General features: G+C 42.6%; 1 protein-coding gene across 3 annotated transcripts in view; it reads left to right on the top strand.

Moving 5' to 3' along the window:
• The window catches only part of DYNC1I1 (dynein cytoplasmic 1 intermediate chain 1), a 2,048,030-nt gene that overhangs the window by 1,961,318 nt on the left and 61,989 nt on the right, over positions 1-24,723 (top strand). For all 3 annotated transcript variants that reach the window (XM_078663722.1, XM_078663723.1, XM_078663724.1), the window contains exon 16: positions 6,875-7,000. In XM_078663722.1, coding sequence (XP_078519848.1) covers positions 6,875-7,000 — 126 coding nt within the window. The remainder of the gene's footprint in view (positions 1-6,874; positions 7,001-24,723) is intronic.

The raw sequence follows: 24,723 nt of genomic DNA, 5'->3' as shown, positions 1-24,723 counted from the left end.
TGAGGAAGACATTTACGTCGAAACGCGTCATGCCATTGCTGTAACCATTAAACGCTTCACCTGAATTCCCCGTTTGGTTCCTCCTTTCTTCTTGCAGTTGAAGAATTTTCGTCATATATATATATATATATATATATATATATATATATATATATATATATATATATATATATATATATATATATATATATATATATATATATATATATATATATATATATATATATATATATATATATATATATATATATAATCTCTCCGTTCCTGTGTTGCTAGCAGAAACCCCAAATGAAGTCGCACTCTCACACGTTTCTCAGCAGCAGTGTTGATTTATTTTTCCAATCAAATATCTTATGAAGGTACAGGCGAACAACCTACGCGTTTCGGTATGCTTATACCTTGGTCACGGTTGGTGTGTTCTCAAAACACAATGTTATTTGTAATTATCTGTTCATTACATCATTTCCTGTTTCTTTAAAATGAGTCCAACAGTGCATTATGGGACATGAAGTCTTTACAATTACAATTTAAAACCGGAAAGAAAATGCTTGGTTCACAAATAGGTTTTGTGATTTATATTGTTTCCATTCAATATCATTTAATTATTGACACAGTGTAGATCTACACAATTAAATTAAGCATGTTTGAAGGATTTGGTCTTAATGGTAACTATTTTTGTGGTTTTTTTTAACTTATATTGTTCAAGCCCCATTGCTTCTGGCAATTTTTTTTACTTTTTTCCTTCATTTTATTGGGTCCTTACCAGCCCAAGGTGTCCATTATGAGTCCAACCTTTATTTACTTAGATTTTATAGCTCTTGTTAGACCTCTTGCCTTTGTAGAACCAACTTATGTTTCTTCTTTTCTTTTTTGCTTTCATTTGAGAACACTTCATGGTTTCCAGGGAGCTTTTATAGGTGTATATATGATTCTTCAGATAAATTCAATCCATATGGGGACATGGTTCTGAAATTGAGGATATGTCTGGACTCTTTCTGTCTTAGAGTTCGTTCCCTGTTGCCCCCATGCTCACTCTGGGGGACAGTTTCTATTCCACTGAATTTTAAACATTTCCAATCTCCTTTATGGAACACCTACACATGTTTTGCGATCGCATTTTTTTTGTCCTTATTTACTGTCGCTCTCACGTGTTCAAGGACTCTCTTTTTGAGCTCACAAATTGTGCTCCCCACATATTTAAGCTTACATGAGCATTGGAATGGAATGGAATGGAAGTGCATTAATTGAGCGCATGGTTACCCGGAGGCCTCCCAGCGCTAAGACACCAACACAGAGGCCAAGGAACTATGGAAAGAGCAAGGTCTTTAATTGCTTTCGGAAGGCCATGTGGTCCTGAGTTATGCGTAGGTGGAGAGGCAGGGAGTTCCATAAGCGTTATATGAAAAGAGTCTGCCGCCGCTCCTGGTTCTCTTGATTCTAGGTGTCTCTGCCAGATGGAGATCATCTGAGCGGAGATTCTGACTGGCTTTATAAGGGTGAATCATAGTGGAAATCGTGGGTGGGCTGAGTCCTTGTAATGTTTTATGTACAAGGCACAGCGCCTTAAACCTGATCCGATCTTGAACCGGGAGCCAGTGGAGGGTGCGGAGGGCAGGTCTGGCCGAGATCCTGTTGGAAGTTCCTGTCAATAGCCTTGCAGCACTGTTTTGAACGGTTTGAAGTTTCCTAACTTTCGGAGATGGGAGCGCCTAAATACAGTGCGTTCCCATAGCCAAATCTGGAGAGTATTAGGGATTGGACCATTGCTTTCTTTGCCATAGAGGGAAGGAGGGGTAAAACCTTTTGCGCCGTTCTCAGGAGGCCGTAGCACAGGGCAGCAGTTTTCCTGGCTTGGGTCCTGAGGCTGAGATCCTGGTCCAACCCTACTCCAAGACTCTTGATTTCTTGTTTAGGAGTGGGAGTTGGGCCCATGCAAGAGGGCCACATCAGAGTGGGGTTGAAACTAAGAGGGTTACCCAAGATCATAATCTCGGTTTTCCCTCCATTAAGTTTAAGCTGGGACTGGTCCATCCAATTTGAGATATCGCTCAAGCAAGAGTGGAGGGTATGGGTTTCCTGATCAGGATGATTGAGCCCTACCACCAGCTGCGTATCATCAGCGGAGGTGACTATGCGAATACCATGTGGGTCTACTATGTCAGCTAAAGGGGACATATAGACATTAAAAAGGGTAGGGCTGAGCGAGGAGCCCTGAGGCACCCTGCATTGAAGGGATGTGGGGTTGGAGATAGTGTTTTCTTCGAACACTTGATAGGTTCTGCCCTCTAAGAAGGAGGTTAGCAATTGGAGTGCCACACCATCCACTCCTGTATTCCTGAGCCGCTGGATCATAATCAAGTGATTAACCGTGTCGAAAGCGGCACTCAGGTCAAGGAGCAGAATAGCCGCCGAACCTCCTGAGTCCAGGATTTTTCTGCTCTCTTCGACTACTGCCAAAAGAGCCGTTTCGGTGCTCTGGCGAGGTCGGAAGCCAGTTTGCGAGGGGCGGAGCAGGTTGTGGGTTTCAAGGAATCCAGAGAGCGTAGAATTGACATGTTTCTCTGTTATCTTGCTTATGGCCGGGAGAAGGGATATAGGGCGGTAGTTACCCAGATCTGTAGGGTCCAAGTTTTTTTTTTTAGTAGAGCTTTGACCCCTGCCTCTTTCCATTTGGGGGGGGCGAGTCCAGCGGAGAGTGAGGCTTTCATCAGATTGGTCAGGATGGGAGCTATAATGGGCCTGACCTGTTTCAAGATATTTAAGGGTGCGGGGTCGGTGGGGGAACCACTCTTTACCGTGGACAACAGGGAGGTAAGGGATTCTATGGTTATAGGTGGGAAATTCTCTAGGAGATGCGTAGGAGGTCCTCCCTGGGGATTAATAGGAAGACGGGGAGGAAGATCATCGTCGTTTAGGGCAGGGAGGGATTCAAGGATCAGCTGGATTTTGTTATTGAAAAACTCTGCAAGTTTATTACACCGTAGGCCCAAAGGGTCTGCAGCTGATGTCGGAGCGGGGGCTTTAAGTAACCTTTTAATGATATTAAAAGTTTCTCTGGAAGAGTTGGATGCCGCTAGGTTTCTGCTCTCATAGTAGAATGCTTGTGCTTTCCTAAGTTATGATTTGTAGGTAAGAATAGCCAGTCTATAGTCCTGTTGTTTGAATGGAAGAAAATCCCTCCTCCAATTTCTCTCCTTCACCTTACATTGTTGTTTCAGGGTGCGTAATTCTGGGGTAAACCAAGGGACATTTCGAGGGACCGCCGTCTTCTTTATTTTAACTCTAGGAAGAACCATATTAAGTGACTCTTCGATCCAGTCGAGAAAGTCCTCATTAGCTTGTATAGGGCATTGGCTTAAGCTGGGTGTAGTCCCTACAAGCTCCTGAGACCAATCCTCAATAGGTAGCTTACTCCAGGGGCGACCTAGTGTCCAGGACGGTTGTGTCGTGCGTCTGGGTGTCGGTGGTGACCAGAGCAGACTTACCAGGGAGTGATCTGTCCAGGGTAGGAGGATGGGGTCAATACCCTTGAGGTCGAGCAGGCTGGAGAACACTTGGTCGAGAAGATGACCACCGGTGTGCGTGGATGTATTGACTTTTTGAGAGAGATTGAGGGCAAGAAGGTCACTAGTAAGTTCACCTGCATGGAGGGCGAGAGGTTCGTTGAAATGGAGATTAAAGTCTCCCAAGATCGTAAAATTACTCGATGTACAGGCTAGGTTAATAGTGGCCTCCAGCAAGGAATTGTTGAATAACCCTAATGGACCCGGCAGGCGATAGATCAAGATGCCTGTGAGGACAAGATGTGGGAGAATACTGTAGAGAAGTGGGCATTTTCACAGTCTTCAAGGGGGGAGCCAAGAAGGCGGCAAGTAAATGTATCCTTGTAGGCAAGGCGATCCCACCCCCTCGGTCCCTGGATCGGTCTACCCTTTGTAACAAGTAGCCTGTGGGGAAGGGCTTGCGCGATGTCTGGGTCCGAACAAGGGAAGAGCCAAGTTTCCGTGAGGAAGAGCACATCGGGGTCTTGGTCTCGGAGTAGTAACCAGATTTCTGCCGTATGTTTTGGCAGAGATCTGCAGTTGAGAAGTAGGAGGCGGAGTTCCGCCTTGGCCGGGGTAGGGAGGGGATTTTGCAATAAAAAATTGTGCCTGCCGGAGGGGCATTCGTTTGAGATCTTATCAGGGAGGAAGATTTTCCCACAATGTGTTTTAGGAAGGTTATTCAAATTCCTAAGGTAAATGCTGCTGTATGTGTAGCGTTCTGGGGCAAGTGGGGCAGGGGTTCTGGCCCCTGGTCCCGGACGGGTGCGGACGGGCGCAGACGAGCTTGCCTTTGGCGCGCCAGTGGCGCGGTCGCGTGTGTGTGCACATTTAATTGATTACCGCTACCCAAGTTCAGCCCCATGAGTGCTGACCCGGTGATGGCAGAGCGGAAGTGAGTCAAAAGCCCCGATCCCCTAGAGCTCTGAACACGGCTCTCTTTCCCCGAAGTACAAAAGTATTTGGGTAGTTCGGGTTTCTTAAATCAGGAGCGCACTGACCTGCAGCCGCACCCGCACGCGAGTGTACTGCTTCCGGCCTGTGTTGGTGCAAGGCGATCGCGTTAAGTGCGCATTTAAGTACTTGCCACTACCCGAGTTCAGCCCCTTGAGCGCTGACCCGGTGATGGCAGAGGGGAAGTGAGTCAAAAGCCCCGATCCCCTAGAGCTCTGAACACGGCTCTCTTTCCCCGAAGCACAACACAAAGTGAGTAAAATTTGTACAATTTTAAAAGACTTTAGCGCAATTTCAAAGTAAAAAGTATTTGGGCAGTTCGGGTTTCTTAAATCAGGACTGCACTGACCTGCAGCCGCACCCGCACGCGAGTGTACTGCTTCCGGCCTGTGTTGGTGCATTCAATCATGTACACAGTGTACTGGCTTTTGCAAGGGTTGAATTGTTGTATCCGCCAAGTTTTACCATCCGCCTTAGGTAATTCCTTCATTGGATTGGCAATTTGACAAACTTTGCAACTATGGCATTTCGCACAGCCTTTCGTTTTCAGCCTTGTTTCTTTTCTTAGGTAGATATTTATATGGCTGTGTATTAGTCTGTCTTTAAGATTGGTGGCCCTGCGGTACGTGATGGTCGTGTGGTTTCCCATTAGTTTGCCAATTGTATTGTCCATTTTCAAGATTTTCCCATTTTTTCTTAGAATCTGTGATTTCTCTGGCTTCTTTGATTAAGCGGATCGGTTCCCCCGCGTTTGATGTTTCCATTGGTTCTTTTGGAGACAGGCATTCTGTTCTGGACTTGTCATTAGCTCTTATCCAGCATTTATTCACAATTTTACTGTTGTACTTCCTCTTTGAAAATCTATTTTTCGTTTTCACACTGTGATGTAGCCACTCTTCTTCTTCTTCGCTACAAATTCGCCTTAGTCGGAGAAACTCTCCATATGGAATACTGGCAACCAAAGCTGGTTGGTGAAAATTTGTTGCTTCCAGGGTAGAGTTTGTGGCTGTTATTTTTCTGTGCAGGGTGGTTTCGATTTTGTTGTTCTTTACATATATCTCAGTGTCAAGGAATATTACCCTTTCACTGCTGATATTGTAAGTGAATTTCAGGTTCTCTACGCTTGAGTTTAAAACTTTGAAATATTCCTGAAATTCTGTCACACTGCCATCTCAAATGATCAGTAAATAGTCAATAAACCGTGTCTATTATATTATTTTGTTCACTGATTTACTATTGGTTGGGTTCCATGCCACTTCCCTCACCCACCAGCCCATTACAAGACAGGTGTAGCTGGGGCTGAAAGAATACCCCATTGCCGCTCTATTGCATTGGCGAAAGAGTTCATTTCCAAAGATGAAACAGTTTTGCGTTAGACATAGTGTTATCATTTCAAATAACATGTCATTGTGCCTGCTGTAATGCATATTCCTTTCTTTTAGTTAGTATGCAATTGCTTTCTCTCCCACACTGTTGTCAATGTTCGTATATAGTCCGATTACATCCATTGTGATTAGCTTAAAATTTGCCTGCCACGAGATCTCCTGTATGATTCTGAGTACATCACTGGTATATATACACACATACATACACACACACACTCTGTTCACTGACACTTGTCATATTGCAATACATTTTCACTAGAAGCACCCATGGCCTTTACATTAAAATTCAAAAGACTATTGTCGGCACCTATAGGGTTTGTAAGGAGACAGTTGCTGAATTGACTGTACTTAGATCGAAAGGCTGTCAACCAGGTTCCACTTCCATTATTTCTGTAGATTTCTCCTGTGCACACAATATTGATGAAATGCAGTCGTGCTCATGTAAAGTGTGGGGGGAATTATACTTGTGCATGCATATTTTCAGAGATTCAATTTTTTGTTATAGTAAATCAATCCGGTAAATTCATAATTGAAGGGAGATTAGATAATATGTAAAATTCAGTAACCTGTTAGTGTGGTGGATGTGATGCACTGTGATTTTTCCACTACCTTGGGCAGTGTTTATGTACAAATAAATATGGGAATCATTTGTGGTAATATGGCATACTCACATGTATCCGCAAGAGAGCAACGTTCCTTGTAGTGGGGAAAACTAGTATTTTGTATCTCTGCATAATTGTATTTCATGAAAAATACTTAAATAATTGTAAATGTACTATATATATACATATACACACAAACACACACACACACACCTATTCATTTTAATAAGAAAATTCAGCTTTACAGAAGAGAGAGAAATCTTGGCACTTAGCTGTACATGACTGACAGGCCAGGCTACATGCCTTACATTGTAGCATATTGCATATTTTTGAATCCGCTCAAGTGTCATACATTTTCTAATGTGTATCAATTCCATTACTTTGACATTAGGTTCCAACGGCAAGTGTGATTGTAGAAGGAGCATCTGCTCTGAACCGGGTCCGGTGGTCTCACAGTGGTAAAGAAGTTGCTGTGGGAGATTCTGATGGTCATTTATGGATCTACGACGTTGGCGAGGTAATAGTCTACATTTCCAACATGTTGTTAATATTATGGATAATAAATCAAACAGTTCCCTAGTTCCACATACTAACTTGGGCAGATTGGATTGGACGACGTTTTTGTAAAAATTGTCTGCAGTAGTGAGAATACTGCCTTGATATTAATAATAAAAGATTTGCATAGGGAAAGATGGATGCTGCTTAAGATGAATAGACAAAGAAACAGGTATGAATGATGTCACCGATGTCTCCAGAGGAACATCACAAATCCATTCAATTCCATTCCACATTTCTAGAGTGGTCAAATAGCAGAGAGCGTCCAAACACAAGTGTTGGTGGGGGAAGAATTCAGACAAGCCATATCTTTTTTTTTTTCCTTAAAAGCCAGATGATGCCTAATGGGTTGGATTCTGGTACAAGTTTTATTTTTAATAATTTGGGGTACTGTTGCCAGTTAAGCAGGTACCAGCTTGGATGTCTTTCTTCTTGCAGAATAATTGTCTTGCAAGATATTATAGAAAGTCTATTTTATGTACCCATTGTCAGTTTACACACATTACATTGTGTGAAGAGGTTAGGAGTTTAAAGTTGATTTTGGGGCCCATTTATTGGAAAGTCAGTCACGCAGTGCAGTGCAACAAGTCTCCTTTTTGCGCTGCGTGACAGCGAATGGGCAGGAATGTGCTGTATTTACGGCAAAGCGGTGCATTCCTGTCCTTACCCTTGTGCCGGCACCCTTTTGGCAGCCTATCGCCAATGCAGGCACGCTTGCACCATTTTGATTTGGATGATCTCTTTATACTACTTCTAGCCATATTTTATGTCTATTTTAGTTTTTTGGGACAACATATTTAGAGAGAAAAGAAGGTATACCCATAATCCACTTTTGCACCAGAATTTGGTCCTGCAAGATAATCCACAGGAGCATCAGAAAATCAAAAACACCTCACAATTCAGAACTGCGAGGTCCTTGTGAAATTGCCGATTTCGTTTTCTATGAAGAATTACAAGTTCAGAGTGTCTCCTACAGATTAGGGAAGATTGCTGTGATACAACCATGTATAACTATTTGATAATATATATTTTTCAACGTATTTAATTTGGACTGGAATCAAAGAACACATTTACCTTTACTTTGAATCAGCCCAACTCCTGAATGTCTCTAAAGTTTGTCTGTCCCATCAGACTCCAAGATTTTTAAACTGAGTTGCTTGTCTCTAGCATAGTTGTAAAATGTTGCACTCGTATGTGGGATGTTTCACATCAGTAGTCTCTCAATTGGGAGGATAAAACACTGTTTTTCTGACTATGACACCATAGCCACCTGAGAGACAACTCACATGCATTGTTATCAGGGTTGACAAGTGTAACAGTGAGGTCCAGATGACTCAACAGCGCAGCCTCACCTTTATCAGTGAATGCAAGTTAAGCGCAATCTGTTCCCCTTTCTTGAGACAAATGCGCTTTAAGAAATGCATTGTCTAAAATTAAATCAATTGAATGTCTTTACTTTAGTAGTAACCCAAAGTCTGAGATAAGTTGGGACACAGGCCGTAACATCTTAGGGAACAAATTGGCTCTAATCCAATTTCTGCCTCATTTCTCATGCTGAAGAGCATTTCCTTGCTGAAAGATTAGCCAAATCCTACCCCTTTTGTGATGTAGCTTAGATATAGAGACCCTCTGCTGACTTTTTTTAAATACGGGTTATTATAAAAGCCGGCAGGTGAGACCATCATCCACAATACAGTTGTTTAAATATTATTTCCCTAGAAAACTATCTAGTGTCCACTTCAAGTACATGCCTTTTAAACTGCGAGCGGATTTAGCCTCTCATCCTTCCTGTCACATTTTATGCTTTTCAAATACTGGAACTGGGTTGCTTCTCTTTCGCACATCTTAAATAAGGGAAGTATGAGCTATAAGGCTCTGGCTTTAACCCCTTTGGCGCGGGGCTAATTCCCCCTCGGTGCTCAGCTAGTCACGCTGCACGATGCCCGTTCCTATAGAACGCTCAGCACAGCAGGGGAATTATTCCCGCGTGGGAGCGCTGCGGCGGTCATGACGAGCTCAGCTCGTCATGAGCACAGCACCACCGTGCCTCATGAAGAGCTCGTCATGAGCACCCAAGGTGTTAAGATCTTTCTTCAGGGGTGTTTTCTTTTAAACAAAAATATTGTGTAATATGGTAGATAACCTTTCAATAATGCCATTAATGTACCACAAATTGTACCACCATGACAGTACCTTCTCACCTGTCCTTACTGATCGTATACAGTAAAGTCATTTTGGTTTTATACCCATAGAATATAGATGCAGCTGAAAACCTTTACCATATACGCTAGAACCATCTGCCTAACAACTAACATAAAAAAATACACACGGATGAGGGTATGGTTTTGCCACATGTTTGTGAGAAATTCTTTGCTCACATTTCCCTGGTGGGTGTTCACACAATGAAAGTAGCTATATCTTATTCAAACCCTCAATCGAAATTGAGCTTTAATTGATATTTAAATTCAAGTCACCACTGTAAGACAATACTCGCAACTTTTACTTGCCTCAAAGATTGTTATTTGTATACTGTTATTTTATGGGAATTTCGTAAGTGCAGTATATACATGTGCTGTTAATTAACCCCTTTGCTGCTAGGCCTTTTCCCCTCCTGTGCTAAGCCTTTTTTTGGCGATTTTGGGTAGTGCACGCTTAGGCCCCTGTAACCTTTTGACCACATAAGGTATCCACGCCAAATTTGCGTCCTTTTCTTCCAACATCATGTGGATTCTAAAGATACCCAGGGTTTGTGGATTCCCTTGGAGGGGTCCCAGAAATTAACCAAAATACAGTGAAATTTTTTCAGAAAAACGGGCTGCAAATGAAAGCCTCTGGGTTTTTCCCTGCAAATGTTATCAAAAAATAGTTTGTGGGGCTGAAATCTCCATTTTCTCAGCTTTTAGGGAATGACAGTCTATTGTCAGAGAACCAACATTTTTGACACAGTTTTGGCATTTTTCTGGGACATAGCATGTTTTTGCTATTTTTAGTGCTTTCAACCTCCTTCCAGTTAATGGTAGAAATGAGTTTGAAAGCAATAATGGATCCTGGAAAGCTATAAATTTTCGAAAAGTAGACACAATTCTGAATTCAGAAAGGGGAAATTTGTCTAAATCCATGAAGGTTTCTTTATAGAAACTAAAAGTTAAATATTGGAATAATCGAAAATGTGTTGAAAAAAATAGCCGTTTGTCTCAACGTTTTCACCTATAACTTCTTGTAATTTTGACAGTTCTTGGAAAGCAATATACCGTTACATCCGTTAGACCTTTCTGGTTGTGGGGATATATAGGACTTGTATTTTCACCAAGAACCTGACGAACCCAGATCCAAAAACTGAGCAGCAACTTGCAATGGTATTTTATTATTTATTGGGTATAGAGCACTTATTCTTGGAAAATGTATACATGGAAAAATCTGTATGAAAGACACCTATGTATTTCTGAATTGGGTACAAATTATAGAGTTTAGAAACAGTATATATTTACACATTTTCAAAATTGGGAATACTCATACTAGCATGAGAATTATTGGTCATTTTTGAAAAAGTTTTTTTTTTTACACAATGTCTTTCATTTGGAAGGGAGAAATGCATGAAAACTCAATTGGTAATAACAGATGATTTACAAATCTGAATTACCCTAAGTCTCCCGATAAAAATGGTACCTCACTTGTGTGGGTCGGCCTTGTGCCTGCGACAGGAAACGGCGCAAAATGCAACGTGGTCACACCTCAATTTTGCAGTTAAAAATGGACCCTTTTATGGCAAAGTGCCTAGCTGTAGTTTTTGCACCCTAGCTCTGCCGGCACCTAGGGAAACCTAGCAAACCTATACATTTTTGAAAAGTAGACACCCTGGGGAAGTCAGGATGGGGTGACTCGACTGCCTCCCACCTGGTTCTGGTACCCAGAATTCCTTGCAAAGTTAAACAATTGACAACCAAAACGCATTTTCCTCACATTTCTATGTTGCAAAGTTCTGGAATCTGCGTGGATCAACAAATTTCCAACAACCCAGCGTTCCCCCAGGTCTCCCGAAAAAAATGGTACCTCACTTGCCTGGGTCTGCCTAGTGCCTGCGACGGGAAACAGCGCAAAACGTAACATGTTTGCACCTCAATTTCTCAGTGAAATCGTGCCCTTTTTTTGGCAAAGAGCCTACCTTTTGTTTTTGAACCCTAGCTCTGCCGGCACCTAGGGAAACCTAGCAAACCTATACATTTGTGAAAACTAGACACCCAGGGGAATTCAGGATGGGGTGCCTCGACTGCCTACCACCAGGTTCTGTTACCCAGAATCCCTTGCAACGCCAAAAAATTTACCCAAAAAAAGCATTTTCCTGACATTTCTGTGGTGTAAAGTTCTGGAATCTGCGTGGCACCTAGGGAAACCTAGCAAACCTATACATTTTTGAAAACTAGACACCCAGCGGAATTCAGGATGGGGTGACTCGACTGCCTCCCACCTGGTTCTGTTACCCAGAATTCCTTGCAAAGTTAAAAAATTGACAAAAAAATGCATTTTCCTCACATTTCTATGTTGCAAAGTTCTGGAATCTGCGTGGATCAACAAATTTCCAACCACCCAGCGTTCCCCCAGGTCTCCCGAAAAAAAATGGTACCTCACTTGCCTGGGTCTGCCTAGTGGCTGCGACAGGAAACAGCGCAAACCGCAACGTGGTCGCACCTCAATTTCGCAGTGAAATGGTGCCCTTTTTTGGCAAAGAGCCTACCTTTTGTTTTTGAACTCTAGCTCTGCCGGCAACTAGGGAAACCTAGCAAACCTATACATTTTTTAAAACTAGACACCCAGGGGAATTTAGGATGGGGTGACTCGACTGCCCACCACCAGGTTCTGTTACCCAGAATCGCTTGCAAAGCTAAGAAATTGTCAAAAAAACCGCATTTCCCTCACATTTCTGTGGTGGAAAGTTCTGGAATCTGCATGGATCAACAAATTTCCACCCACCCAGTGTTCCCCCGGGTATCCCGAAAAAAATGGTACCTCACTTGCCTGGGTCTGCCTAGTGGCTGCGACAGGAAACAGTGCAAAACACAACATGGTCGCACCTCAATTTCGCAGTGAAATTGTGCCCTTTTTTGGCAAAGAGCCTACCTTTTGTTTTTGAACCCTAGCTCTGCCGGCACCGAGGGAAACCTAGCAAACCTATACATTTTTGAAAACTAGACACCCAGGGGAATTCATGAAGGCGTGACTCGACTGCCTACCACCAGGTTCTGTTACCCAGAATCCCTTGCAAAGCTTATAAATTGACAAAAAAAAACGCATTTTCCTCACATTAATGTGGTGGAAAGTTCTGGAATCTGCGCGGATCAACAAATTTCCACCCACCCAGCGTTCCCCCGGGTCTCCCGAAAAAAATGGTACTTCACGTGCCTGGGTCTGCCTAGTGCCTGCGACAGGAAACAGCGCAAAACGCAACATGGTCGCACCTCAATTTCGCTGTGAAATCGTGCACTTTTTTGGCAAAAAGCCTACCTTTTGTTTTTGAACCCTAGCTCTGCCGGCACCTAGGGAAACCTAGCAAACCTATACATTTTTGAAAACTAGACACCCAGGCGAATTCAGGATGGGGTGACTCGACTGCCCACTACCAGGTTCTGTTACCCAGAATCCCTTGCAAAGCTAAGAAATTGTCAAACAAAACGCATTTCCCTCACATTTCTGTGGTGGAAAGTTCTGGAATCTGCGTGGATCAACAAATTTCCACCCACCCAGCGTTCCCCCGGGTCTCCCGAAAAAAATGGTACCTCACGTGCCTGGGTCTGCCTAGTGCCTGCGACGGGAAACAGAGCAAAACGCAACGTGGTCGCACCTCAATTTCGCAGTGAAATTGTGCCCTTTTTTGGCAAAGAGCCTACCTTTTGTTTTTGAACCCTAGCTCTGCCGGCACCTAGGGAAACCTAGCAAACCTATACATTTTTGAAAACTAGACACCCAGGCGAATTCAGGATGGGGTGACTCGACTGCCTTCCACCAGGTTCTGTTACCCAGAATCCCTTGCAAAGCTAAATAATTGACAAAAAAATGCATTTCCCTCACATTTATGTGGTGGGAAGTTCTGGAATTTGCGTGGATCAACAAATTTCCACCCACCCAGCGTTCCCCCGGGTCTCCCGAAAAAAATGGTACTTCACGTGCCTGGGTCTGCCTAGTGCCTGCGACAGGAAACAGCGCAAAACGCAACATGGTCGCACCTCAATTTCGCTGTGAAATCGTGCACTTTTTTGGCAAAAAGCCTACCTTTTGTTTTTGAACCCTAGCTCTGCCGGCACCTAGGGAAACCTAGCAAACCTATACATTTATGAAAACTAGACACCCAGGGGAATTCATGATGGGGTGACTCGACTGCCTACCACCAGGTTCTGTTACCCAGAATCCCTTGCAAAGCTAAAACATTGACAAAAAAAACGCATTTCCCTCACATTGCTGTGGTGGAAAGTTCTGGAAACTGCGTGGATCAACAAATTTCCACCCACCCAGCGTTCCCCCGGGTCTCCCGAAAAAAATGGTACTTCACGTGCCTGGGTCTGCCTAGTGCCTGCGACAGGAAACAGCGCAAAACGCAACATGGTCGCACCTCAATTTCGCTGTGAAATCGTGCACTTTTTTGGCAAAAAGCCTACCTTTTGTTTTTGAACCCTAGCTCTGCCGGCACCTAGGGAAACCTAGCAAACCTATACATTTTTGAAAACTAGACACCCAGGCGAATTCAGGATGGGGTGACTCGACTGCCCACTACCAGGTTCTGTTACCCAGAATCCCTTGCAAAGCTAAGAAATTGTCAAACAAAACGCATTTCCCTCACATTTCTGTGGTGGAAAGTTCTGGAATCTGCGTGGATCCACAAATTTCCACCCTCCCAGTGTTCCCCCGGGTCTCCCGAAAAAAATGGTACCTCACTTGCCTGGGTCTGCCTAGTGGCTGCGACAGGAAACAGCGCAAAACGCAACATGGTCGCACCTCAATTTCGCTGTGAAATCGTGCACTTTTTTGGCAAAAAGCCTACCTTTTGTTTTTGAACCCTAGCTCTGCCGGCACCTAGGGAAACCTAGCAAACCTATACATTTATGAAAACTAGACACCCAGGGGAATTCATGATGGGGTGACTCGACTGCCTACCACCAGGTTCTGGTACCCAGAATCCCTTGCAAAGCTAAAACATTGACAAAAAAAACGCATTTCCCTCACATTGCTGTGGTGGAAAGTTCTGGAAACTGCGTGGATCAACAAATTTCCACCCACCCAGCGTTCCCCCGGGTATCCCGAAAAAAATGGTACCTCACCTGCCTGGGTCTTCCTAGTGGCTGCGACAGGAAACAGCGCAAAACGCAACGTGGTCGCACCTCAATTTCGCAGTGAAATCGTGCCCTTTTTTGGCAAAGAGACTACCTTTTGTTTTTGAACCCTAGCTCTGCCGACACCTAAGGAAACCTATCAAACCTATACATTTTTTAAAACTAGACACCCAGGGAAATTCAGGATGGGGTGACTTGACAGCCTACCACCAGGTTCTGTTACCCAGAATCCCTTGCAAACCTTAGAAATTGACAAAAAAAACGCATTTTCCTCACATTTATGTGATGGAAAGTTCTGGAATCTGCGTGGATTAACAAATTTTCACCCACCCAGCGTTCCCCCGGGTCTCTTGAAAAAAATGGTACCTCACGTGCCTGGGTCTGCCTAGTGCCTGCGACAGGAAACAGAGCAAAACGCAACGTGGTCGCAACTCAATTTCGCAGTGAAATCGTGCCCTTTTTTGGCAAAGAGCCTACCTTTTGTTTTTGAACCCTAGCTCTGCCGGCACCTAGGGAAACCTAGCAAACCTATACATTCTTGAAAACTAGACACCCAGGGGAATTCAGGATGGGGTGACTCGACTGCCCACTACCAGGTTCTGTTACCCAGAATCCCTTGCAAAGCTAAGAAATTGTCAAACAAAATGCATTTCCCTCACATTTCTGTGGTGGAAAGTTCTGGAATCTGCGTGGATCAACAAATTTCCACCCTCCCAGTGTTCCCCCGGGTCTCCCGAAAAAAATGGTACCTCACTTGCCTGGGTCTGCCTAGTGGCTGCGACAGGAAACAGCGCAAAACGCAACATGATGGCACCTCAATTTCGCTGTGAAATCGTGCACTTTTTTGGCAAAAAGCCTACCTTTTGTTTTTGAACCCTAGCTCTGCCGGCACCTAGGGAAACCTAGCAAACCTATACATTTATGAAAACTAGACACCCAGGGGAATTCATGATGGGGTGACTCGACTGCCTACCACCAGGTTCTGTTACCCAGAATCCCTTGCAAAGCTAAAACATTGACAAAAAAAACGCATTTCCCTCACATTGCTGTGGTGGAAAGTTCTGGAAACTGCGTGGATCAACAAAGTTCCACCCACCCAGCGTTCCCCCGGGTATCCCGAAAAAAATGGTACCTCACTTGCCTGGGTCTGCCTAGTGGCTGCGACAGGAAACAGCGCAAAACGCAACGTGGTCACACCTCAATTTCGCAGTGAAATCGTGCCCTTTTTTGGCAAAGAGACTACCTTTTGTTTTTGAACCCTAGCTCTGCCGGCACCTAAGGAAACCTATCAAACCTATAAATTTTTGAAAACTAGACACCCAGGGAAATTCAGGATGGGGTGACTTGACTGCCTACCACCAGGTTCTGTTACCCAGAATCCCTTGCAAACCTTAGAAATTGATAAAAAAAAAACGCATTTTCCTCACATTTATGTGATGGAAAGTTCTGGAATCTGCGTGGATCAACAAATTTCCACCCACCCAGCGTTCCCCCGGGTCTCTTGAAAAAAATGGTACCTCACGTGCCTGGGTCTGCCTAGTGCCTGCGACAGGAAACAGAGCAAAACGCAACGTGGTCGCACCTCAATTTCGCAGTGAAATTGTGCCCTTTTTTGGCAAAGAGCCTACCTTTTGTTTTTGAACCCTAGTTCTGCCGGCACCTAGGGAAATCTAGCAAACCTCTACATTTTTGAAAACTAGACACCCAGGGGAATTCAGGATGGGGTGACTCGACTGCCTTCCACCAGGTTCTGTTACCCATAATCCCTTGCAAAGCTAAAAAATTGACAAAAAATGCATTTCCCTCACATTTATGTGGTGGAAAGTACTGGAATTTGCGTGGATCAACAAATTTCCACCCACCCAGCGTTCCCCCGGGTCTCCCGATAAAATTGGTACCTCACTTGTGTGGGGTAGGCATAGTGGCTGCAACACAAAAAGATCCAAATCGTACGGTGGAGAATTTAAAATAACCTATTGCAAAACTACCTTGTTTTTGGGGGGTAGGGAGCAACCCGAGTTTTTGGCCCGGGGCTCGGCGGCCATATTTGGAAACTACCGAACGCAATCAGTTCTGAAAACTAGACACCCGGGGGAGTCCAGGGAGGTATGGCATGCATGAGTCCCCCAATGTCTTCCTACCCAGAATTCCTTACAAACCTTAAAAGTAGGTAAATCACTTTTCCAAACTTTTTTGCATGGGATGTCCATGCCGGCAAAAATGTGCTACCACCCAGCGTTCCCCTTGTTCTCCCGAGTAAAATGATACCTCACTTGTGTGGGTGCCCCAAAGCAGAACAGGCTAAAAATGAATTTTTTAAAATTGTAGTATTTAGGATTGACAAATTAAGCACCTCACCTTAGTCACAGGCCTTTGGCCCACCCACACAAGTGAGGTATCATTTTAAATTTGTGTGAGCCCAGTGATGCCACGCTTTCCCACACAAAAAAGTGTGAAAAACTGATTTTTTCAGCTAAAATTGAGGTTTGCAAGGGATTCTGGGTAAAGAAACGTTGGTGGATCCACGCAAGCCATACCTCCTTGGAAGCCCCCGGGTGTCTACTTTTCAGAAATGTGTGGGTTTGGTAGGTTTCCCTAGATGGCCGTCTAGCACGGGGCCAAAAACCCAGGTAACCCCTCTTGCAAAAGCTGGTGGTTTTGACAATGTCAATGCCTGGGAATCCCTGATGATATCAGCGCACGCTGTGCGCGCTGACGTCATCAGGGATTCCCATGGGGAGGGGCGGGGGGGCAGTGGAACTCTTCCGCTGTCATCCCCGAACTTGCAACCGAGATCGAAGACCCTCGGGGGGAGCGCCAGCGCTTCCCCCGAGGGTGGGGCTCATGACGAGCTGGGCTCGTCATCAGCGCACGACCGGTGTGCACCATGACGAGCCCAGCTCGTCATCAGCCTCGAAAGAGTTAAATGTCATTGAGTTGGCGCTACTCTGAACATTGCACTGTAATAAGCAAAGGCAGAAGAGTCAGGATTTCAGTACTATGGTGAAGCTGCAGTGCTCTTTCACTATACCACCTTAGTCCCAAAAAGAGAAAGTTACAGTGGTTTGCAGCCTGTACCAATACAGCCTGTCCATCCATATAGGTATTTATGACGTTCAGGTTGTTCAAGAGCGTGGATCAGGAAAATGTTTGAGATCAGGAAGTGAAATATGCTTTAGTTATTCAACCTTTAGTACACTGCACAAAGCCTTGACTTGGAACCATTTTCTCAGGCAGTCACTGTAGTCGATTCAACTAGGTGAGGTATGATCCCTCATTTCCAAGATTTATGAAGAGGCAGGCTTCTAAGTTATGAAAGTTTTGGACCAGGGTAAAACTCTGCCTTAATTGGCCAACACAGTGATGGTTCTCTTGCATAGAACAACCGCCTTTATTACACACTCCTCTAATGGAATGATAGTACCTGGCCTTGATAACTACTCTGACCTGAGGTGCCACAAAAAACAGTGTTCAACATGTTTTTCTTTGCAGAAATATGTTGGTTGACAGAACTGCTGTAATTCATAACGTAGTGTGATTGAGTGGCCCCTGTGATTATGGTCTCTGATTTGCAAGGATTGAATTTGAGTTTGTTTAGGGACTTTCAGTAATAAATAACTTTTAGGATGTGTGTGAAATAAGAGGAGCTGGTGATATTTTTCCTACAAAGTTTAACAATGTCATCATTTAAAGCTGAGATTCTTTAGATACCTCGGGGTGATAAGGCGCTTTATAAAAATATAATAACATAACATAACATAACCGATGAAAATAGGAGCATTGGCATGCACTGTTTGAAGTCAGTGAGAAAAAAAGGAATTCAGCTTTCATATGATGGTTAATGCCTAGTTCCAACAAAGTCAAGGGATTCCAATATGTCGATCAAGTGCTAAATCATTCCTAGCCCGAAAACAACTGCAAGGTTACTATTAAAGGTTTTAAGGATGTATGCATAATTTGGAGGGATAGCTCAGTGAACTGAAGATTTGTCTCCAGAAACAATAATTGGCAATGGCAATAAGGCTCCTCATAGGGTTTACAAATCCAGTGTGGTTGGCTTTGGCAGGGTTTTCTGCTTTTGTCCATGACGTTCAGCATTGGCAAAAACAAACCATGATTACTGTCAATGCTGAATAGCATTAGTTTTAAAAATGTGCAGTGACACATACTCATGCATGCTTCATCACACATGTGCATATATCTGTCATGATGCTACAGCGACCTCATTGTCGTCAAACCTGTGCATACATTCATCACCACGCATAGGAGCACATCATGAGGTGATAAACATGTTTTTTAATTTTTATTTACCAGTCTAAGATTGCAGATGCACATCTGGAATGGTAAATAAACAAAAGTTATAAAAGTGCACCAAAGCACATTTATTCAAGAACGGAGTAGCCTGGCTCCAAACTGCAGTTTTGTTTTTATTTTATTTTAAATGAGACAGAGGGCATGGAGTGAATGGCAGCAGCAGCATGATGAGCTGGGTTGGCGGAAAATTAAATCACTTTTAAAAAAGTGGGACACCCGAGTGGGAATGGTGGAAGAAGCAACAGACAACCAGGCAAGGCAAGATGGAACAACACAGAAATTGTGGGGTGTGGGTTGGCGAAGAGTGAGAGAATCAGCAGACAAACTGGGAGTGAAAGGAGAGTGGGAGCATAAGGATAGCACTGAGGTTTGGGATTTTAGTGGGGAAACTTCATACAAGGGAGAGAACAAGAAAATGCATGCATTAACATGGAGTGCTGAAAGAAAAAGTACATCGTAGTTCCCTGACTGTAAGCAGTGGAATGGTACAGGTCAGCAGTCAAAACGTTGGTAAACAAGCTGTGCTCCCTGGTTAGGGGCAGACACAAGAAGAGAAAGGAAATCCCTCAAATAAGAAGCAAGAAATCAAAGTTGACAATAAAACCAACCCATGGTAAGCAATAACCAGACACAAAGTTCACTGTAAGAATTGGTAGTTTCCATAATAGGTCTTGTACAACAGACCGCAAGAAGCTGTCTGAAGAAGACCTAATAATTATTGATCAGTAGGCCACGAGTTTAAACTCAGGGAAGCCCGACAAAGTTTAGCATTTTACTCCAAGGTCCGTAAATTGAATACCATTAATTGGTGAATGATAACATTTAATTACAATGCTTAAAAACTGTAGAAGTGTGATTTGAAGCACTACATCAACCATATTATGTTTTTTGTGTGGGGAGGGAAAAAGTAATGTCAAGGGGGTGTAGAGTGGATTTCTCCAAAGAAAATAGTAGTTCTCTGTCAAGAAAATAGTTACATATGCAAATACACTTATCTGCCATGCTCAGTTACACTGACTGACTGTCTGGGGCTCCATCGCCATGACAAATACAGAGAAAGAGGAGTCTTCTTTCAGATCTTTAGCTGCTGGAGAACTGCAGGAGTACCTCATGAGATTTTTATGACCCCCCCACAAAAGATGTAAATGTATTCTAAAAATAAATCACCATTTTAAGAAAATATTTTATTTGTGAATTGATCAGAATGAACTGTAAGTTAGAATCTAGTTTTTCGAGAGTTATACTGGTACCAGAAGAGGTATGTGGAAACATGCCTGGGAACCCAAAGCTGTGATTCCTTTCCTGGTATTCTTTTCCTGTATTTCTTTGTTTCATTCTGAAAACGTATACGTGAATTTTAATTACCTAGGAAAAAAAGGATATAAGCTGTGTGATATTCTACAGATCACTGGTTTTACAAAATATATGTGTACGTACAAATGCGGTCATATAAGAATGTATTGAGGTGAAACAGTTAAAGTGCAAAAAAGCACATATAACTGGGACCTCTGTGGCCCAGATGACTATTATAGAATATTATTCTAGAATATTTTTTTGCTAAAGAACTTGTCACAGGCTTCTGCTACTTAGAAGTATATCAGCGACAGTGACCCAAACAGGACTTGTCAAAAGAGTCCTTCCGACGAAAATGTAATTTGCATAATCAAAAATGCACTGTTGTTCATGTAGAACACGGAAAAATCTATCATTAAGGTTAATAAAAGCCATTGAAGCAAATTGTATAAATTGCACAGGTGCTGAAAGGGTTTTGCACCATTTCCAGATTACATAGATTTCAGTGGTGCAATTTGCCTTTCATATTTGACCACCTAACCAGTGTAAAATGACATTTGCACAGATTCATCCAGAGCAGACAGATACTTTACACCTATCTTTCAGTCTAAATGTTTGATTCAGTCAGTGCAAAATTTCACTGGCTTTCGAGAAATCTTTGTAATCTAGAAATGGAATCTCTGTAATCCAGACCCTGTATGAACATTTGAAGGTGCACTCTGGTGCTGAAGTGAATGCAATACAGCTATGACAGAGTAACATTGCACCATCATTTGCAGCGATCTAAAGTTTATTTCAGTTGATTAAAATACAGTTTCTAACTTGATCAGTCAATCCAAATGTAAGTTTGCACTGGTCAGTCAGTGTAAATTGGCAAAAACTTGCCTGGCCTTTGGGCCGCAGTGCATGTCAAACAGCCCCTATCTTTCGTTGAACAATTGTTTTGTTTAAATCAACAACAATTCTTTGAACATTTGCACCAACTCATTTTTCCATTTACACACAGCCGTTGTTACTTGTAATTGTTCAGAGTATTACAATTGGCGGGGCCATTCTCGTTCTTTCATGTAGTAAATCCACTCCCCTGCGAGACACAGTTCTGGCACAAGTTGGCCCCGTAGCCTTGATTCATATCTTGCTGCGAAAACACATTTGGGCACATTATTTATTCTGTGTTTGGCGGTTCAGCGGCGCAATTCTTTAATGAGTAGCTCCCACTATGTTCTTTAATTGTCTGAAATCGTTCTCCAATCCACAAAGAAAACATTATTTTGTGGACAACTCTGATTTTTATCATTCTATTGTTTGTGAGCGAAACGTGTAATTTTTGTGCACAGTGTTCACAAAAACCAGGACCAACACTTTGAAACGAAAGTGTATTTTAAAAATGGAAAAAAGAACACAGGCATCTAAAATGGCTATATTCAGTTTATCTTAACGAAACACTGCTCGGTAATAACCGCTGCATTATGTTGGAATTATTCATTCTATTATTTTTTTTCCTTTTAAATATGTTTATTTAAGTGCCAATACTGCAATAATTTCTTGAGGGATAGAAAAAAAATGTCCTCCTCCTACCTATTTACGTGCAGAATAAAATTGGCATTACTGCTGAAAGGAAGGTGTATTGGGTGGGCGTTGGGGACTGAGGGAAACATCAAGGTTTGGTTATGGGGGGCTTCTCATGTTCTGCCTGTCGACAAGACTGTACGCTCCTCATGTTCACTGCACTCTAATTTGCTCTTCTTACCTCTACCTTCATTTCTCTTAATTACCTCTTTGCTTATGGTACCTGTGATTTAAGAGCTGCTCTGTTTCCTCATATACTTGTATGTACTACATCTAAATTATATATTTGTAAAAACTCACTTGTATATATAACTGCCACTCCCTGAACATGTAAATAATATATTTGTAACTTGTCTATGTACAAAATCACTTGTATCCAACTACTACAATTGCGTCCAGATCATGTACACTTTACACCTTAACTTGTCCATGTTCATTAAAATACCCTCTCGTTAATACGGCTTGTACTGACTAAACCATAATGTTTGTCTCTACTCAGTACTATAGGATATGACCTCTTGTTAATCGACTGGATTTCAGTCGTCTAGTTCTAAAGTTGAACTGTCAACCAAAGACCGTCTCAGTCAAATGTGTGCTTTATAAAAAGTTTCAATAAAAAAAAAACCTTTCCTGTTACTTCCAGTTCTGGAGCAGCTCTTCTCCTTCTTCCTTTTGCTAGTTTCAGGATACCGACTCCTAAATGGACGCTTCAAGCGTTTTTTGGATTATAAAAGCAAATGTTGATCAAATTAAAAGGAAAAGAATAAATGGATATCCATGCATATTGAGCTCCTCAAGTGAAAACAACGTATGTTATGTATGTTTTTGCATGAAAAATGATGCACTCGTATTTATTTATTTAATACGTTATATTTAGCGCGGTACAGGCCCCAAGCGCGTCAGATCATGTACATAATTGAACATGGCAAAATGCATGTAATCAGGAATAGGGAAAAGTACAAGGGAAATGCACAGCAAATGGAACAGGGCACTCTGGCATTGTCACTGTAATTACAGCATGGGAGAGGTAATTCATTGGAACTGACCTGTTGGGTTCCTCGAGTAGAGTGGGTAGAAGGGGGGATATGGAGCGGTAGGTTAGTGAATGAAATTGGGAGATAAGGGGTACAAGGGTAAAAGAGACTTTTTTTTGCACTGTAAAGTTGAAGTGTAAGTTTATTATTAGAAAAGGGTATGTACAAAGGAGGTAGGTGTAAAACAGATGAAAAGCAAAGGCAGAGATTACCAAAGGAAGGATGTAATAGGTGCTATGGGCTGAGTTGGAGCGAGCAGATCAGGGGAACATAGCTTCCATTGGTGCATCAAGTGCAGTGGCACCGGACCTCAGAGGCCTGAAGGGCCCACTGAACCCTGACTACGTGTGTATTGTACAATTTAAACTATAGTGGGGGATGGAATGTTGTTCCTTGCACTAGGGCCTATGACAGACACTCTGCCTTCTCAACTGTGGGAGATCTGGGAGGATCCCAAGGTGCCCGTACTTGTGAGCTGAGGGAATCCCCACGCTCGTCGTAAAATACTGTTCTTTGTGTAAATACCCAGAGAAGAGCCTGAAGAAATAACACGAGTATTTTTATCAAATAGAATTGTATTAAAAAGTGCAATGGATAGTTCTGTGACTCCAATCAAACGCAAGCGAGGGGCGTTTTTTTCCTTCAGGTGCTTTTGTAACATATTTAGTTTCACAAAAGTGCATTGAAAAGTGTAAACACTGCTGCTGTGTTACCAATGATTTACATTAAATCTCGCCCACCTCAATGGTCACGTTTTATTTCAATTTTGCCCATTGTAAGTCTTATTTATTTTTCAATTTATTTGTTCACAAGTGGGGTTTAAATGTGGTGTCCATGCCCGTCAGTTCCAATGCGTTACCCCTACACACTAGTAATGGTTCGACATTCCAATAGTGAACGCCCTCTGCACTATCCTCTCCCACATGGCTTTACTATTTCCACTTAATAACCACATTGGTACCACGGCTCTCCAGAGGTGGTGATAACTATGCCCTTCAGTTAATATCATCTATTTATTGCCCTGCAGTTCACAAGGTGATGTGTGCACTTTAATAACCCTGCCATGCTAATAAGGCCTTATTACTAGGTGCCAAGTAGTAGAGTGGAAACACATGTTGAAAAGAAAACATGATAATTAACAGCCTCTCACATTTTAAGAACTGAAAGTCTGGCTACACGCACAGCCGTAATTGTGTTACTGTCCTGTTTGTTCTGCAGATTACACGTTGTTCTGCATTAATCATTTCTGGCAGTGGAGTTAATGTTTGTTTTATGTATCTGTGCATGAAAGGTATTCCTTTGCCAGTTATGGACGTATAATGTCAGTAAGCATTCCCTTTTACCCTAGTGCATTCAAAAGGCATACATTGCATGATGTGTATAAAATAAAATAAATCTATGAGTGTAGAAAATAAAGGCACGTAGCAATGTGAACTGATAAGAGGGACTGACTATCTGCTACCACACTGGCGCCTAAAGTGTCTTCTTGAAGCAGCGCTATATACAATTAAATAAATACATGCATGCCAGCCTTTTTAACAACATACAACAGCATTTTTATTTGATCATTTACATCGGTTTGTGATTTTTTTTAATGTATTTTTATTTAGTTCTCTGTACCATGCAACAAGACATGACTTGAAAGCATAGATGTTGATTCATTTAAATGCCAAGGGTAGCAGAAGTGACAACATACACCATGTGACCTCAGTGACCTCACGAGAAGTCATATCATGTGACCTTTGGTCCTGAATACCAAAATGAGATGCACATGACCTTGATCCTGATGATATCATAATTAGTTATGTGATTGATTCCTCATGTGCAACTCTAAGAGAAAATGTGTTGATCTATCCCAGGAAGAGTTCACAAAAAGATTTAAAAAAACCAATTGTGGGCATGCTGCTGATATTAATCCACATGGACCTAAATTGAATATGAACTATGTTATGAGCTTGATGTACTCCTTATTTTTCTTAAATAAGAACATATACAGATATACAGGGGCTTTGGGTCATCTCTCTTCATTCAATGGTGCAACCGCCATTTCCATTTTGCTTTTGTACACTGCATCGTACAGCATGGATCAATGGGCCTTCCACTTCATCCATTGATTGTGTTGTGCGCTAAGTGGCGGCATAGCTCCTGATCATACA

This window comes from Lissotriton helveticus, chromosome 10, assembly GCF_964261635.1.
Source record: "Lissotriton helveticus chromosome 10, aLisHel1.1, whole genome shotgun sequence".
NCBI lineage: Eukaryota > Metazoa > Chordata > Amphibia > Caudata > Salamandridae > Lissotriton > Lissotriton helveticus.
This window is presented reverse-complemented; position numbering and strand designations above follow the sequence as displayed.